At 40.1% G+C, this 16,072-nt stretch overlaps 1 protein-coding gene across 1 annotated transcript in view; it reads left to right on the top strand.

Moving 5' to 3' along the window:
* mybpc3 (myosin binding protein C3) overlaps positions 1-16,072 on the top strand; it is a 36,747-nt gene that overhangs the window by 16,291 nt on the left and 4,384 nt on the right. The window contains exons 10-28 of the mRNA XM_046032028.1: positions 2,126-2,289; positions 2,389-2,521; positions 2,772-2,774; positions 2,949-3,073; positions 3,180-3,285; positions 3,965-4,131; positions 5,623-5,788; positions 5,864-5,970; positions 6,056-6,085; positions 6,179-6,318; positions 6,777-6,851; positions 7,701-7,860; positions 8,187-8,291; positions 8,430-8,618; positions 12,932-13,066; positions 13,794-13,961; positions 14,088-14,176; positions 14,794-14,989; positions 15,127-15,266. Coding sequence (XP_045887984.1) covers positions 2,126-2,289; positions 2,389-2,521; positions 2,772-2,774; positions 2,949-3,073; positions 3,180-3,285; positions 3,965-4,131; positions 5,623-5,788; positions 5,864-5,970; positions 6,056-6,085; positions 6,179-6,318; positions 6,777-6,851; positions 7,701-7,860; positions 8,187-8,291; positions 8,430-8,618; positions 12,932-13,066; positions 13,794-13,961; positions 14,088-14,176; positions 14,794-14,989; positions 15,127-15,266 — 2,398 coding nt within the window. The remainder of the gene's footprint in view (positions 1-2,125; positions 2,290-2,388; positions 2,522-2,771; positions 2,775-2,948; positions 3,074-3,179; positions 3,286-3,964; positions 4,132-5,622; positions 5,789-5,863; positions 5,971-6,055; positions 6,086-6,178; positions 6,319-6,776; positions 6,852-7,700; positions 7,861-8,186; positions 8,292-8,429; positions 8,619-12,931; positions 13,067-13,793; positions 13,962-14,087; positions 14,177-14,793; positions 14,990-15,126; positions 15,267-16,072) is intronic.

Genomic DNA, 16,072 nt, shown 5'->3' with positions numbered 1-16,072 from the left:
GCGGATGAAGGTCGGGAAAAAGCCTCAGCCGTCCCGAAATCCTCCGACAGATCACGCTGTGAACCCATGAGTGAAGCCGCCGGGCCGCCTCAGCGGCCGCAGGGCCCGCGCCACGGGGAAAACACATCCGGCCATCCTCGGAAAAGAGAGCCATGCTGTACCTCAGTACCCGCACGGAAAGGGCTTCGCAACGGGCGCAGGCATCCCCCTCGAGAGCTGCCCGTGCGTGCTCCATCCCCAAACATGAGACATACATCTCATGAGAATCTCCATCCGTGATGTACCGAGGGCAAGAAAAAACACACCTTCTGTACATCTGGTTGCCGGACATGCTGGTAGACTTTTTCTTCAGGTAAGACATACTGCTTGTAGGACTGGAGCTTTCTTCAAACAACATACAGAGCGCCTGCTGAATAAAAAAAAAGCTAATGATGAGTGTGTACAGGTGTGCTTTATACTCCTCCGGTTATTCCGTCACACCTTACCGTTCTAGCAACAAGCCAATAGGATTGGAGTGATTTCATTCACGTTCAGACCTGCTTCGCCTAGAGGCGTTCCCATAGTGTCGTAACCGACGCAGTTCGAGTTCCCTCGAAGGGGAACTTGGAATCAAATGTTAGGTGAAAGCTGTTAGGTGATTAGGGCACCTAGTGGACAGGTGTGGTAGAAACACATAAACTAGTGAGAGGGAGAGAGGAGGAGGAGGACTTTTTGAAGTGCAGGACCACACAAAATAACAAATGGCTGTAAGATGAAAGGGAAGAGGTATAAATCAGCATTATCAAAACCAGGCATTTATATTGTAAAATGTTTGGCTCATGCAAGAAATGAAAATGTTTGTGTGAAAAACACAGTGTAATTAGGTAGAATAAATAAAATAAATAGAACAAAAATAGTTAAGAATAATTAGTTTTTAGTTTACATGATCAACCTACTGACCATTTTAAATACTATAAATTAGTAAACAATGTATGAAGTTGACTAATCATCAGTTGCTTTTTAGTTATTCATTATTGTTGTAATCATAAAAAATAAGTGATAATGAGTAGTCATCTGTTAATGAAGTATTACCAAATGTTACTAACTGCACCTCTCTTATAGCCTACTTCCTTTAGTCCATATTACAGTTTTTCTCATTGCTTTGGTGCATTTCTCGAATCATCCTTAACATTTGCTAAACAGTAAGTGCATTTCTCGAAACAGGTACAACACAGTGGTTTACCTGCAGAAGCCCATAACTTGCTCAAAATCCTTAGTCTATCTCTCAAAAGCAAATCTATATGTCATTGAACTTGTCAGTGCCATCAGAACGACAAGTCCTTGTGTCTTGTTTATGAACAAGCAAGTCAAAATGTTTAGCCATCTTGTCAATATAACAGAAAGAGAAAAAGAAAAGAAAGAAACAGGACTGTCGCATGGGATACACCCCTTTGGCTGACATTCCGGTCTTTTATATCACAGATTCTCTTCCACAGCACAACAGATATCTTCATCAATTCAGGTTTACACATTTACAAAAAAATTCTAATAGACATGTATAGAATGTCTATCTATATATATTACTGCTCACTGTGTATTGTTACTGTTTACTGGTATTGAGTATTGGTATGAGTGTTGCTATTGTGATGTTGTTGTGGTCTATTCTTACTTTGTTTATGGTCCTTAAGAAACAACATTTCGTTTAGCTATATACTTGTAGGCAAAGGATATGAATAAAGTATTTTAACTTTGATTTTTGATAACGTGTTCAACCATTTTGCATGTAGTGACTAATGCAATGAACTTATGCCTAGATGTTTTGGGGGGTAAGATTATTCAACAGAGACTGGTATAATTCATTGTGATCAGCAGGGCATAAGCAATTGATAATGTAGGAAACAGCAGACAACTGTACATAATCATTTGCATCAGTGTGTCAAGTCATTTGCAATTTGTTTAAAACAATGAGAAAGTGCTTTTATGATGTGCACAAGTGACAAGATGATGTGGAGGTTGAACAATTAGTTTTGAGAATTTCAATTCTGAACAGAGAAATGCACCAAAGCGACTGAGAAAAACTGCAATAATGCAAATTGTAAACTCTGTGGTTTTAACATATTTTCTCTGGGTGGTTTACATGGATTAGTGCTGTGCAGGTGAGTTCAGAGCCTGACGTGGACGTGTGGGAGATTCTTAAAAATGCTCCATCTTCAGAATATCAGAAGCTTGCTTTCCAGTATGGCATTACTGACCTGAGAGGCATGCTGAAGAGACTGAAGAAGATGAAGAAAGAAGAGAAGAAAAGTGCAGGTTTGTGCAGACCTTATAATAAGATCTGATTTTAACCAAATGTGAAGCATAGACCTAATTGTTACTGATTATTGTATGTCTAACCTTTCTGAAACGTAGCTTTCCACAAAAAGTTGGATCCTGCTTATCAAGTGACTAAGGGACATAAAATAAAACTGGCCGTTGAGGTCGCCAATCCAGATGTTGAGGTGAAATGGCTGAAGAACGGAAAAGAAATTCAACCAACTGGAAGGTTAGAATTTAGAAAGAAGATAGATAGATAGATAGATAGATACATACATACATACATACATACATAAATAGATACATAGATACATAGATAGATAGACATGATGTGCCTGTGCATGAAGCATTCAACAAATACAGCAGCAATCCTTGATTAAGTTTGTGAACTTTTTCTCTTTTCTCTCTGTTTCTCTTTTGCACCTGCTTTTATCAATATATGGATGAACTCCATCCTTGTTTTTTCATTACATCACTAGCAAGTAAGTGTCCAAGAGCAAATCATTTTCACCTACATGTTTTCAACTTGTCTTAGAATGAATCTTTCTGAAAAATTACGTATATGCCACAATACTGTACTTTATAAAATACTGTATTAAAAACTTAAATTCCTACTATATATATATTGTGTAAAAATCTTCCTGGTCTTTGTCAAGGTTCATCTTTGAGAGTGTTGGCAACATGCGCTACCTCACCATAAACCACTGCTCCTTGGCTGACGATGCAGCATATTGCTGTGTGGTGGGAGAGGAAAAATGCACCACTGAGCTTTTTGTTAAAGGTATTTAAAGTTTTTAGGACAATTACAACATAACAAATACAGAAAATATAAATGATCAAGATTAAGAATTGCGGTTCAATCTTCATCTGTCATCTGTTTTCTGCAGAGCCTCCGGTCCTGATTGTAAATAATCTGGAGGATCAGATGGTCATGAAGGGTGAGCGGGTGGAGTTAGAGTGTGAAGTCTCAGAGGAAGGAGCCAATGTTAAATGGTTAGATTTTCTTCTTTACACTCACAAATCAACTGTCTGTTAGGAGCTCCATTATCATCATATTGGATCATAAATCCCTATGGTAAAGCTGACAGCCATGCAAATCAAACTAGCAAAATGTACCCCATAAAGGTTCAGTTACAGTAGTTAGGTGTTGTTGCTGACATACTAAAAACAATGGCTATAAAATCAATGAGCCATGGTTGGATTGACAAATGATAAATGTTAACTACCACCAAATCAAATCAAAACAAGTAGAATTAAGCTACTTTTCAGTCACTTGCAGTGCCCATCACTCTGACACCCAGCAGATGGCATTTGAGCTTGTCATGTAAACATACAGGGCACTGGCTCAGTGACATACTGTGGCATGTTAATTATCACCTCAATGAAAAGATCACATCAGCATTGTCCTGAAGGAGACATTTCGGCAAAAGCGTATGGGCTTTTATTAAAAAATCTTTGCACAGTATCAGTGATAAATCTAATATACTAAATATATATAAACCTACTATATCAAGTAAACCACTTCTCTAGGGTGTTACAATTATGTATCTAGTCCAAGCATGGGTGTCATATGATGTTTGAAATATCTACCAGATCATTAAAGACCTGCACCGACGTTTAAATACGACCATTAATCAAAATTATTTTGGTTGCTGTGTGAATTTCTGTGCAGGGAGAAAGACGGTGTGGAATTGACAAGAGATGAGTCTTTCAAGTATCGCTTCAAGAAGGACGGGTGCAAACATTTCCTGATCATCAATGAGGCCACGAAGGAAGACTGCGGACACTACAAGGTTAAAACAAATGGCGGCGAGTCCATGGCTGAACTCCTGGTGCAGGGTGAGTGTCAGTCATGCGTGTGATGAGTACAGTATGAACCACTTTTGTGAGTGATGAACACACATGAACAAGTGTACATTCTCATACCCCAGCAATAGTCTTGTGGCCTTGCCACTCCTGGCATGCTGTCTATTTTTGGGATATAGTGTCTCTTGCCATTGCCTGCATCATTCTGACAAGGTTACTGCAGTGTACGCAAGTCCAAATGCCAGCTAAAGTTAGAAGACGTGGACCATATTTCACCTGAAGGACACAGGTCTGCACAAGTGACATGTTTTCTCTCTGTGGTCTTTGTTTCACCTGTCTTTGTTTTCTGTTTCATTGATTTAATCTTTCTTAAAATAATGTGTCACACTTTCTCTATAGGTACTTTCCTTATACTCATATTTCTTTTGCTTCTATGTGAGTAGAAAATTAAGTCTTTATTTTTTAAGAGTAAGTTGAGGTTTTAAAGTATGTTTTATTACTAGACTTCCCTCTAGTACCAAGTAACAACAGCATGGTGATGCCGATGAAAGATCTGCACTCAGATTCTTACATAGCAGTCAGATTTTGAAATTTCTTCAAAAACTTGATGGTTTTTAGTATATTTGAGATGTAGCATGTTTTGCAGGTTAATTTCAATCCACAGGTGATCTAGAAATGATTGGTGAGGACGGTTCAAATTCATCCGCTCATGGATGTAGGCAAAATATAGACACGAATACCCCAGCTAGTTTCACTCTCTTTTTTTTTCACTACCTAGTATCCATTTCATCTTAGTACTATTAGCACACAGAGTGTTCATTATGAACCAAAAAAACATTTTAATCATCTCATGACAGCCATCAATGACCTTTTCTGTGTTTTCCTGTAGAACCAAATGTGTATCCCAGGGGTTGTTGTGTGTAGCTCTAAACCTGACCTTTGTTCCTGCTCTCGGCCCAGTTAAGTTTATCTGGCCTGTTAATTGAACACAGAGCCTGCCAAGAATTACCAACTGCCATCATGCAACTGGGATCAACACCTCAGTCCACAGCAGAACTCCCATTATAATGCCATTCCCACCTTATTTGCCCCCACTGGCAGCCAGCCGACATAAAACTCCTGCAACCTTTTCAAGGAGCGTGGTGTGAGTTATCTCGCCCAGATAACAATTTCTTTGGGACAACTTTAATAACTCCTGTGTACGTTATTTCTTGTACAGTAATAGCCTGAAGATCCTGGTCTTCATATCCTCCCACTTTATTTTGTACCATGAATGCAATTAACTATATCGCTTGTGTCTGTTGCTAAGATACAACACACAAAGGCCACACAAAGATAATAAACAGCTCACTCTCGAACATATTATTACCATATTATCCTCACATACAGTAGCTGCATCTCTTTTTTTTTTATCACATTATCTTCACACACCATCATCTTGTTGCATCTTTTTCCACCGTCTCATACAGTAGCACCTACTCTGAAGTCTGAAGGCCTGAAGCCTGTGTTTTTCTGACTGTGTAGAGAAAGAACTGGAGGTATACCAGAGCATTGCAGACCTCACAGTGAAGGCAAAGGATCAGGCGGTGTTTAAGTGCGAGGTGTCAGATGAGAGTGTGAGGGGAACCTGGTACAAGAATGGTGTAGAAGTCAAGTCTGATGCCAGAATAAATATCACACATATTGGCAGGTGAGGACACTTTTACACATGTTAAATATACTGCATGTATTCTGTCCCGCGAACTAAAGTTTTGAAAACTTTCAGGATCCACAAGCTGACCATCGATGACGTCAAACCAGAGGATGAGGGAGACTACACTTTTGTGCCAGATGGCCATGCGTTCAACCTTTCTGCCAAACTCAACTTCTTGGGTAATATTGACACTGTTACTTTTTAGCCTCATAAGTGAAAATTTTACTTTTTTTTCTTAAAGATTTACACTTCTCTTTTCCCTAGAGGTGAAGATCGATTACGTGCCACGTCAAGGTACAGCAAAATTACTCTCTTGTAGCATGCAGCCTAAACCAGCTAAAATGCAAGGGTACTTGTTCATTTGAACTCTTTCTCTCATCTTCTAAGATCCTCCTAAGATCCACCTGGACTGTATGGGTCGCACTGCCGACTCAACCATTGTGGTGGTGGCCGGCAACAAACTGCGCCTGGATGTTCCTATTACTGGAGACCCTGCTCCCACAGTGGTCTGGACCAAAGGAGAAAAGGTAAAACTGACAATTAGACTTGTGTTAGTAATCAGCAACACACCGTCTGACATCCACCACGGTGCGCACTGTAGGTGAGGTCTGAAATCTGAGGCTTACTGTAAAAGCAATGACTAATAATTAAACATTAACAATATACTTGAAAGCCTTACTAATGCTGCATGTAACATTCAAAAACAACGTTGGCATATTTAAACAATATGTGGTACAGTTCTAATATAATAAAAGCTAACACGCTAACAGTTCTGATTCTGATTCACAGGTTAGTGCTGTATTGATGTTATGACACCTAATGCTTTCAGGCCTGCTGATACATTTGGCTGGGATACTAACATGCTTTAACCAACGTCAATCAATGATGCCTACCAGCACGCTGGTCTTTGAGTTGAGGAGGAAGCGAGGTCACAAGCCCTCTCTATCCCCTTTGGCTTTTACTGCTTTGCTCTGCTCAAATGTAGGCTAGTTCTGTAAAACATGATGGAGAAGGGAGGAAGGGAGGACCAACATCCTCTTGGACCCTGAAGGATAGGGATGTAAGTCTGCATGTCCCGTACGAACATATGCCTGTTTGTAGTATTCTGGCTCTGAAATCTAAGTCAGTATATTGAGAGCATTGCCGTCGTGTCCTTGGAAAAAAAAGAAAACAATAAACTCACCTGTGGTGTACTGGATGCAGAAATGTAGCCAGTGGAGAAGTTGCAGTCTACATGCAATTCCCCCTGTGTTGCAATTGTGTTGCCACTTGAGTTGTGAAAAGATGATGTGCACAGCCATCAAAACAAATCAAAAGAATTGATCTTGAACTACTTCACTGAACAGTTTGTTTGTTTTATTGATTTACTACTTTACCACCCTGGAAAAAGAACAAGCTGCAGCAGTAACAACAACAAGCAGATAAAAATAAGAAGTTCTCCACTGGCTTTCTCTGTACATGTGTGTTTTGCTTTTATGTCTCAGTTTCACATAGCACTAAGGTAAAAAAAACTGCATGTGGTGTTACTCAGTATCGGCCTATGTCAGTAAGGTAAGAGCATGTTCTCAATCCTCCCACAGACAGAGACAGGTCAAAGGAAACTGGGCAGGAAGTATATTTTTTATGGCCACTTTATTAATTGACACCTTGAGTTGTGTGTTTAAATCAGCATGTGCTGCTGACTTTGAAAAGCATTATTTCCTTCAATAAACTTTGTGTTGGAAAGTGTTATGTTTATCATCTCTAGTGACAGTTACATGATGTTTGTATGCCTCTACTACATCTACTGTACCAGCATCTTTACCTGTCATATGTGCAACGGAACTATCAATCAGTTAAGAGTGAGAGGAGACTAAAAGATTCTCCACGCACACAATCCAGTCTAGTAACTCTGCTCTGATACACGCAGATGGTCACCGAGGGAGATGGTAGGGTCCATGTCGAAACCACCAAAGGACACTGCATCTTCACCATCGAGGGGGCCGAGAGGCAGGATGAGGGAATCTACTCCGTTGTTGTTCGAAACCCCGCTGGGGAGGACACTGCAGATATTAACGTAAAAGTTGTCGGTAAGACAGAGCTCCACCTGTTCATTTTAATGAGAGCAGTTCAATCAGGACAGGAGAGTCTCAATTTGCATGAACAATTATTATTTGGCATGTGTACAATGAATATTAGAAATGTGAAAAGACTTAGAGCCCATCATAATGATATGGTATTAAAAGGGGCGGTGAAGTCGTAGTGGTGCCCCGAGGGAGTCTAGAAATGCTAAAGATCTGGGTGTGATGAGGAAAGGACTTCTGCTGGGTTTAAACTGGGCCTGGGTCTGATGAGAAGGAGGTGAATGAATTGAAAAAATATGAAAAAAAACTGTGATTGTAATGTATTCCCCCAGATGTTCCAGATCCTCCCCAGGCTCTCAAAATCCTCAGCGTGGGAGAGGACTCCTGTGTTGTCCAGTGGGATCCCCCTCTGTTTGATGGTGGACAGCCAGTTATTGGTAAAAAACAAAAACACATTAAAATGCTTCATATGTTTTGAATTATTTGGAAATGGCATCCTCCTTTATTGTCCTGACGAGCCCAGTTGATACAACATGGAAGCCAGCAAAATCATTTGCGTCCATTTTAATTCTCAGGCTATGTGCTGGAGAGAAAGAAGATAAAGAGCTACAGGTGGATGAGACTGAACTTTGACCCTTATCCTGAAACAACTTATGAAGCCAAGCGGATGATTGAAGGAGTGGCGTATGAGATGCGAGTGTATGCTGTCAATAGCATTGGCATGTCTCGTCACAGTCCAGCTTCACAGCCTTTTGTGCCAGTCGGTGAGTCCAGCAGGTTTAAACCAACTCTTATCCAACTTGCTTCAGTTCAGTTAATAATTTTCAGACATTTGCTCCACTGCATATTCAGTGAAAGGATTCCATAATAGATTATGCATTTATCAGTAGATGAAACAAAGATTCATATTTGTGCACTTGCTACACTACACTACCATGAAGATGTTGATTGATGATTTTTATCTGGATGATCGATGGTAGACTCAGATCAAGTTGACATATGTATCTTTTGATGACCCTGAGGTTTTGTCATGCCTGATTTGGTCAGTCTAAGGTTTCACTTAGGTTATGGGGCCTGATTGACTTGTGGTCATGACAGGACGGGGTCATTTTTGCTATTAGTTTGCTATTTGTTTATTGTTATTCAAGAAGTCTGTAATTTCTGAGTAATAAGTCATGAAGCTGTGCATGTATAATAATTATTGATTTAGCTGACGCTTTTTTCCAAAGCAACTTACAATTGCTACTTATGTCAGAGGTTGCACACCTCTGGTGCAACTAGGGGTTAAGTGTCTTGCTCAGGGACAACACTGGTGAATGTATCACAGTGGGGATCGGACCAGAGTCTCCCACACCAAAGGCAGCTGTGTTATCCACTGCCCCATTGCCATGTCTGTTACATCACTGCATGGACTAGATTGGTTAACACTGTACAGTACAAATGTTGTGTACCAGATGACAGGAAAGTAAAACACCAGTCATACAGTGTTCATTTAGTTGTTAAAGAAGAGCTCAGGTAGAGCACGGTTAGTCCCAGGCTGTCAGTATATTGAACTGTCTTTGAGGAAGACACTGAACCCCTATTGGTCCTGATGTTTGACAGAAGACTCAACCAACTAAGCACTGCACTCCCGTAACACTGTCAGAGCTCCCTCTGGAGTCACAAAAGGCTTCATATAACATTTGTTCATATTTGCAATAGAACTACACAAGACCTGAAACAACTTTGATGTTTGAAATAACTCAAATTTGATCAAACCACACCGACACAGTCCTGCTCAAGCAGATTAACTGGGCTTTGAGGGTTAAACTCATAATAAATAGTACCTAAAGATGTTTTATAAACTTTGATTGTTGCTCGCTTATTATAGGTTCATTTGTTTAGACATACAAAACTCAACATGGTTCAAAATTTGAGTCACTTAAAGATTATTTTCTTTTAGTCTTAATGTTATAAGACTAAAATGCTTACAGTCATTTTCAACGTCAAAGAAAGTATGTGCAGCAGGGACCAGTAAACATACAACAAAACCTGGACACTCTATTTTGTTGGGATGTCAGCCTGATAATCAGACTGAATTGCCATTTGGTTTGACTTCCTTCCTTATGAATTGCTGAACAAATCACAGGTGTCTTCAGTGATCCAGAGGTCTGCAACCAGTCTAGTAAAATGTGATGATCTTACTAGCCTGACAGTATCCTATAAAGCAGGGGTCAAGTTTGGATTGTCTTTTAGTCTATCACTGTTTTTTTCAAACTACCATCTTATTCTCCACTTGTTGATTTAAGAAAGAACATCACTGTGTCCAGATGGCCAATAGCTTGTAAGACAGCTGATTAGGAAACTATCTGTGGCATCCCTCTCTATAAATAATGGCCTGGAAGCACTCGGCTCTGCTGGGACCAGCTGCTTAACACAGAGGGGTTCATGCTACTGTGGATGCTGCTCCAGAGGAAGCATTGTTGTCACTACAGCAAGGACATTTTTAGAGAGAACAAGAGACTATGTTTGTGCGAGAGAGAATGAGAGCATAGGTTAGAGCAAGGCATTTCACAGAAGAGGCTGACAAGTACAAACAACATCTTCAATCAGCAGCAGGACTGCTAAACACTGAGAAAGAATGACAAAGCCTAAACTTCCAAAGACAGCTGAGAAGAAGCCTGCGGAAGAAGAGAAACCTGTGGAACCAGCACAGGTTGAAGCCAGCAAGCCTGAGACAGGGACACCTCCACCTCTTGAGGTAGAACAGCAACCAGAAGCCAGCAGTGAACCACCAGAAGCCGCCCCTGCAGAGGCAGCCCCCAGCGGGGAAGAGAGAGCTCCAGCTGAGAATGAGACACCACCAGCAGAGGGTGTTCCCCCAACAGAAAGTGGTCCCCCGGCAGAAGAGACCCCTGGGGAGCCCGTTCCTGCTGCTGAACCAGAGCCAGAGCCACAACCTGTTGGTAGAAGGCATTACTTATTTTTGAGATGTTGGATTATCATGTAGTGTTTTAGAAGTATTAATAGTAGAAATTAAATTTAATCGCGTTTATACGGGAATGACAGTAATGGGAAAATTGGCCGCGTATTCCAGACCCTCATTTTTTGGTGGTGTACTTGTTTGAAAGTGCTAAGCATGGTTTAGTAATCATGCTGTTGATGTTGCAAGTGTCCCATCACAATCTGTATTTGCTTTAAAAAGACATCTGAATTTAATTTTTGCCAGACTACCCTGAATTTCTAAAGCCTTTGAACAGCCCCTGCTGCTGTGACTTTCTACACAATCCTTGACCTCTTACAGGTGTTCCCTGAGTCGCTGAGTCTTTTCCGTTGTGATGCTGAGGCCACAACTAAAATTCAACTCTGTCCTTATGTGGTCAAAAGATTGTTGCAAGAATGGGAAATATATGGTTGACTAAATATAACCTCGGAACAATGAGATGTTCTTAGCTTCTTTGTTCTTAGTTTTGCCAGAGAGACCAAGCTTTGATTGACTGAGTGTTAATAACTTGAATCACTGTACATGATTGGGTTTTTTTGTTGGTGTTTTGTGGGATAACATTTCCCTTTGCTTTACTTGTTTCAAGCCAAGCTGCACTAATTTGCTGGTGGAGGTCACTGCTCCAGGTGTGCAAACACTTTTGCCTCAACATGACAAATGAATCATTAGTGCTAAAGTAGCCATCTGAGTGGCTAACACACTGTGTTTGATATTATGAATCAGTAGAGGCAGTTTTAATGTGTCATTATTATTCCTTAAGATTTAAAATGTCATGCCACTGGATTAGTTTCACTTTAGTCTCACACAAAATAATTAGTATTAGTATTCCATGACCATTATTTATGTCTATTAGCAGTGAGTTAGACATCTTTTTCCCCCTCCATAATTCCATAACACTGTAATAATAATATTGCTTTATTATTTGCTTTTTACTTGGAAAAAGTCTCTCCTTTTGACCGTTCTGTGTTCTGAAAACAATGCATGAGAAGTAGCTGATGAACCAAAGACATTGAATTCAAACATCATGTAATTTCATCCCTGCGGGACAGAAAGTACAGCAGGCAGTAAAACTTCAGCCCTGCCGTGAACTCCAGGTCAATCAGACAGCTCATCTTTCCCAGAATGACATAAACAGGCTGACAGGCTAACATACTGTTTTCATAAGTGATAACACAACCACAAATATTTGAAATTAATATTGTCTTTGTTGTTATTTGAATTAGCACTATCTCCAGGATCAAGCGGACTGTTGTTAAGTTACATAGTATAGTTATACAATTTTTATAGTTATACAAATGTTAACTGTAACTGGTTTCTCAGAAAAACAAGCACAGGGCCTGATTCACCAGTTGCAGTTGATGCCTCTTACCCAATCAAAACTAATTACAAGTTTACCAAATATGATAAACAACTACAATACATCAACTGTATTTGCAATGACTGCATATTTAAGATTGGGTGGACTGAAAAAGTAGACATCAGGCCAATTTAACCAAGTACAAACATTCTGGGTTTTGTCCAGATCACACTCATTCCCCTTTAATTGGCTCAATTATCCAACAAATCGACTAAATTGCTGCCTTACCCTGATAGCATTTCTGTAAGTAAAAGTTCAATTGAAAATAGCAAGCTGATGGAAAAAGTACAAGTTATTGCTGCTCATTCCACCTTAAAACAACTTGGTGGAGTTTACCACTGTGCCCTGCAATTCATTACAGTAGCAACATTTGGATGTGCTTGTATGTGTGGGTGTGTGTTTTGTTGCCTGTTTGATCTCTTTTCTGTTTATTCCGCTGTACTCATGCACTAATTGAGACTCTCAGTTTCATTCTTTATTTGTCAGTTCATGAAGATACTGTATGAAGTGATTATTCAGTTCAGACTGCTGCTGCTGTGACAAATGTATTGTTGCAATGGATTGTGTTGATAGAATGGAGCGCTGTTTGCCATTACTAAGGTTTTTTGAGTTGTTTTTTTTACTTTACATAATTTGTTAATTCCTGATCACGTTCTTCCACTTTTTCAGTAATTAATTTATTTCAGTAATGCTTTAACTGAATAACAGAGCACATTTGCCCTCTGCCTCACTCTCAGCCCCTACAAGTGAGCCCATCGGACTGTGCGTCGACGACATCACTGACACTTCCATCTCGCTGAAGTGGCGGCGGCCTGAGAGGATCGGCTCGACTGAACTCGAGGGTTATGGGATTGAGTACTGCAAGGAGGGCAGTAAGTGCTGGAGCCACGCGCCTGCATGCATATGATAAGAAAGGGTTTTTTTGGTGGCACATATCATGAAACTTTATATACAACAATCAGTTAACCGAAGCGAAGCTTACAACTGATCTCACTCTCTCTATCTTTGTTTCCTGCATCCATATTAACAGCTATCTAATAAAGGCAAAAATGGCAACAAAAAAACAAAAAGACAGCAATTAAAACACTATATGCTTATAATACATATGTGTGTAATATCTATTACAATAAAAATACACAACAACTTTACATTTTTTCTGGACAATTTGTGTAGCTTTACTGTTACATGATGTAATCTACAAGCCTAAAAAGAATCGTAAACTAAAGCTGTAGCAGGCTACAGACATAAGTTTTACAATTAATCTTAAACCTCATGAAAGTTTAGTGCTTTCATGCTATTTTCAACATGTCAGTTTACATGAATGCCTGAGACATCTTTCTTGCCTCTAGGCCGACAGCATGGTGATCATACGATCACATTAGCCCTTTGTAATGACTGGAATTATCTACTTCAGATGTCTTACCGTTGTTTCTATCATCAGCCACCACTGTATACACAACAAACATCTGATGATATGCTAACAAAACAGAGACTCAGATTAACTTCCATCTGTGTATTTTTAAACTCTGCTTCCTATGTAACGTTTGCACTTAAGTGAATCATGCCGTTTTAATTAGTTGTGTGTTTTTCTGGTCACAGCAGATGAATGGATACCAGCCATTCAAGGTCTGACTGAGAGGACATCGCTGGTCATCAGGGATCTCACAACCGGAGACAAGCTGCAGTTCCGTGTGCGAGCCTACAACATGGCAGGACCCAGTACTCCTGCGACTCTGGCTCAGCCCGTCACCATCAGAGAGATAATGCGTGAGTATTTGTAGATTTGATACTTTTGACAACTCCCTGCTCAGTAAAACTCACCCTTGAGTCCTGAGCTTCCTCCATTTTCCAGTCCCCGTCATGCTTCTTATTCTGTGTTTTCTTCTTTCACAGAACGCCCTAAAATTTGGCTCCCGAGAAATCTCCGCCAGACTCTCATCAGGAAAGTTGGAGACACTGTCAACCTTGTCATTCCATTCCAGGTGCAGTATACACTATGCTAAATCATCATTAAAACACCAAGATGCTCTATTCTATGTGTCTTCATACGATTTAAACACCAGAGTGAAACATGAACAAGGCACGAAGACTGAATTACAATTCACATACAAAACATTCAAATGAATCAGTAACTTGGGAAAGTCTAGGAGACGCAGGAATAAAGGGTAAAATAAGGATTAATATTAAGTTCATAGCAAAAACAAAAACAAATATTATGACATTAAATCATTAAAATTATGTAGATGTACACATACAGTAATGTTCTGATTAATGTCTTTCTAATGGCTTTGTATACATGCTACAAGAAGATGTGTTGTTGATGTTTGACTTCAAAATCATGAAAACAGGACAGTAAGACTGTCTTTGTAAAGTTACAGTATGTGACATACTAACATAGAGATGGACTAACAGCAAAATAACAGCAAAAACTTGGACGGTAGCTGTGATTTTATAGTGATTAACAAACTGGCTGAAAATTGAATGTCACCTTTAGTATTGTTAGATCCATATCTGTCCAAACTTTTCAACAAAGAATGTATTTCAAGATGGGTGATGGTTGATTTTGTCACATACCATTTTGAACTTTCTGGTCATGCAGGGTAAGCCCAAGCCAATGGTCACATGGAGCAAAGACGGGGAGCCTCTAGACCCCTCATTTGCTAATGTGAGGAACAGCGACGTGGATACGATTCTCTTCATCCGCAAGACGGACAGAAAACACTCTGGGAAGTATGATCTCCACGTGCAGATTGAGAATGTAGAAGACACAGCAAGTATCATGCTGCAGGTTGTTGGTAAGCAGGACTGAACACATGGAGAGCTGTGGGTATAAATCAGTAGTAAACTGTAACGGCATTCACGCTATTAACTTTCTACCATACACAGGTTTTGCCAGCGGACAATTAGTCACAATTCATATTCTCCTCTGTAGATCTCCCAGGGCCTCCTGAGGCACTGAAGATCGTGGATGTCTGGGGCTTCAATGTGGCACTTGAATGGAAGCCACCCAAGGACAAGGGTAACTGTGAAATCACTGGCTACAATGTTCAGAAAGCTGACAAGAAGACCATGGTGAGACTCTACACCCTTGGGTTTCAGCAACAAAGCTTACCTCTATTTTTATATTAGGTTCAAATGAAGCTAAAAACAAGCGATAGTGATATTCATGATAGGTAATTATTGAAGGTAAACCCTCTAAGAATTTATGTTCATATGACATTTGAGGTCTTCACAGAGGAAGGCAATGGTCGCCATGTCATTATAGCTCATAGTTTCTTGTTCACTGAAACTGATCCATTGCAGGCTGTCTGACAGCCACCAACTGAGCTCCTTTAAAACCAAATCCTTTGAAAACTTCTCGTTCTATAAACATGAATGAGTGTGTCTGTACATGTGAGAGGATGAATGCTGTATGTACGCAGGATATTTTAGCCAACCTTTTGATACAATCTGTAATCAGCCAATGCTGAGGATACAGTCTCGTCTGTGGGCCAGGAGTGATGCATTATGTGTATGTTGGCAAGAGCTCCCACTGGCACGATCCTCCACCTCGAGCTGGCAGGAACAATGTTGGCCAGGAATGTCCTAATCTTATCCCCGTAGCCCTGACCTGGTCTGGGTCATCTGTACAGTGGCCATTGTTCTCTTGCCCAGTGCGGCTGATGGTTCATGTTTCATTGTAGTCATTATTAGATCAAATTAATTTAACTTGCATTTCTTTATAGCAAGCTTGGGGATGTTGACTATCATGTTACCAAAAACAATGTACTGTGTACCTGTTAGATGTTAGAGACAACGGCTGATATATATATAAAAGTGCTGAGGGCACATGTAGTTTAAATTTATCCATATCCAGTTTCATTCCTGTACCTAAATAA

This window comes from Micropterus dolomieu, linkage group LG20, assembly GCF_021292245.1.
Source record: "Micropterus dolomieu isolate WLL.071019.BEF.003 ecotype Adirondacks linkage group LG20, ASM2129224v1, whole genome shotgun sequence".
NCBI lineage: Eukaryota > Metazoa > Chordata > Actinopteri > Centrarchiformes > Centrarchidae > Micropterus > Micropterus dolomieu.
Note: the sequence above shows the minus strand (reverse complement) of the source record. Positions and strands in the feature narration are given on the sequence as shown.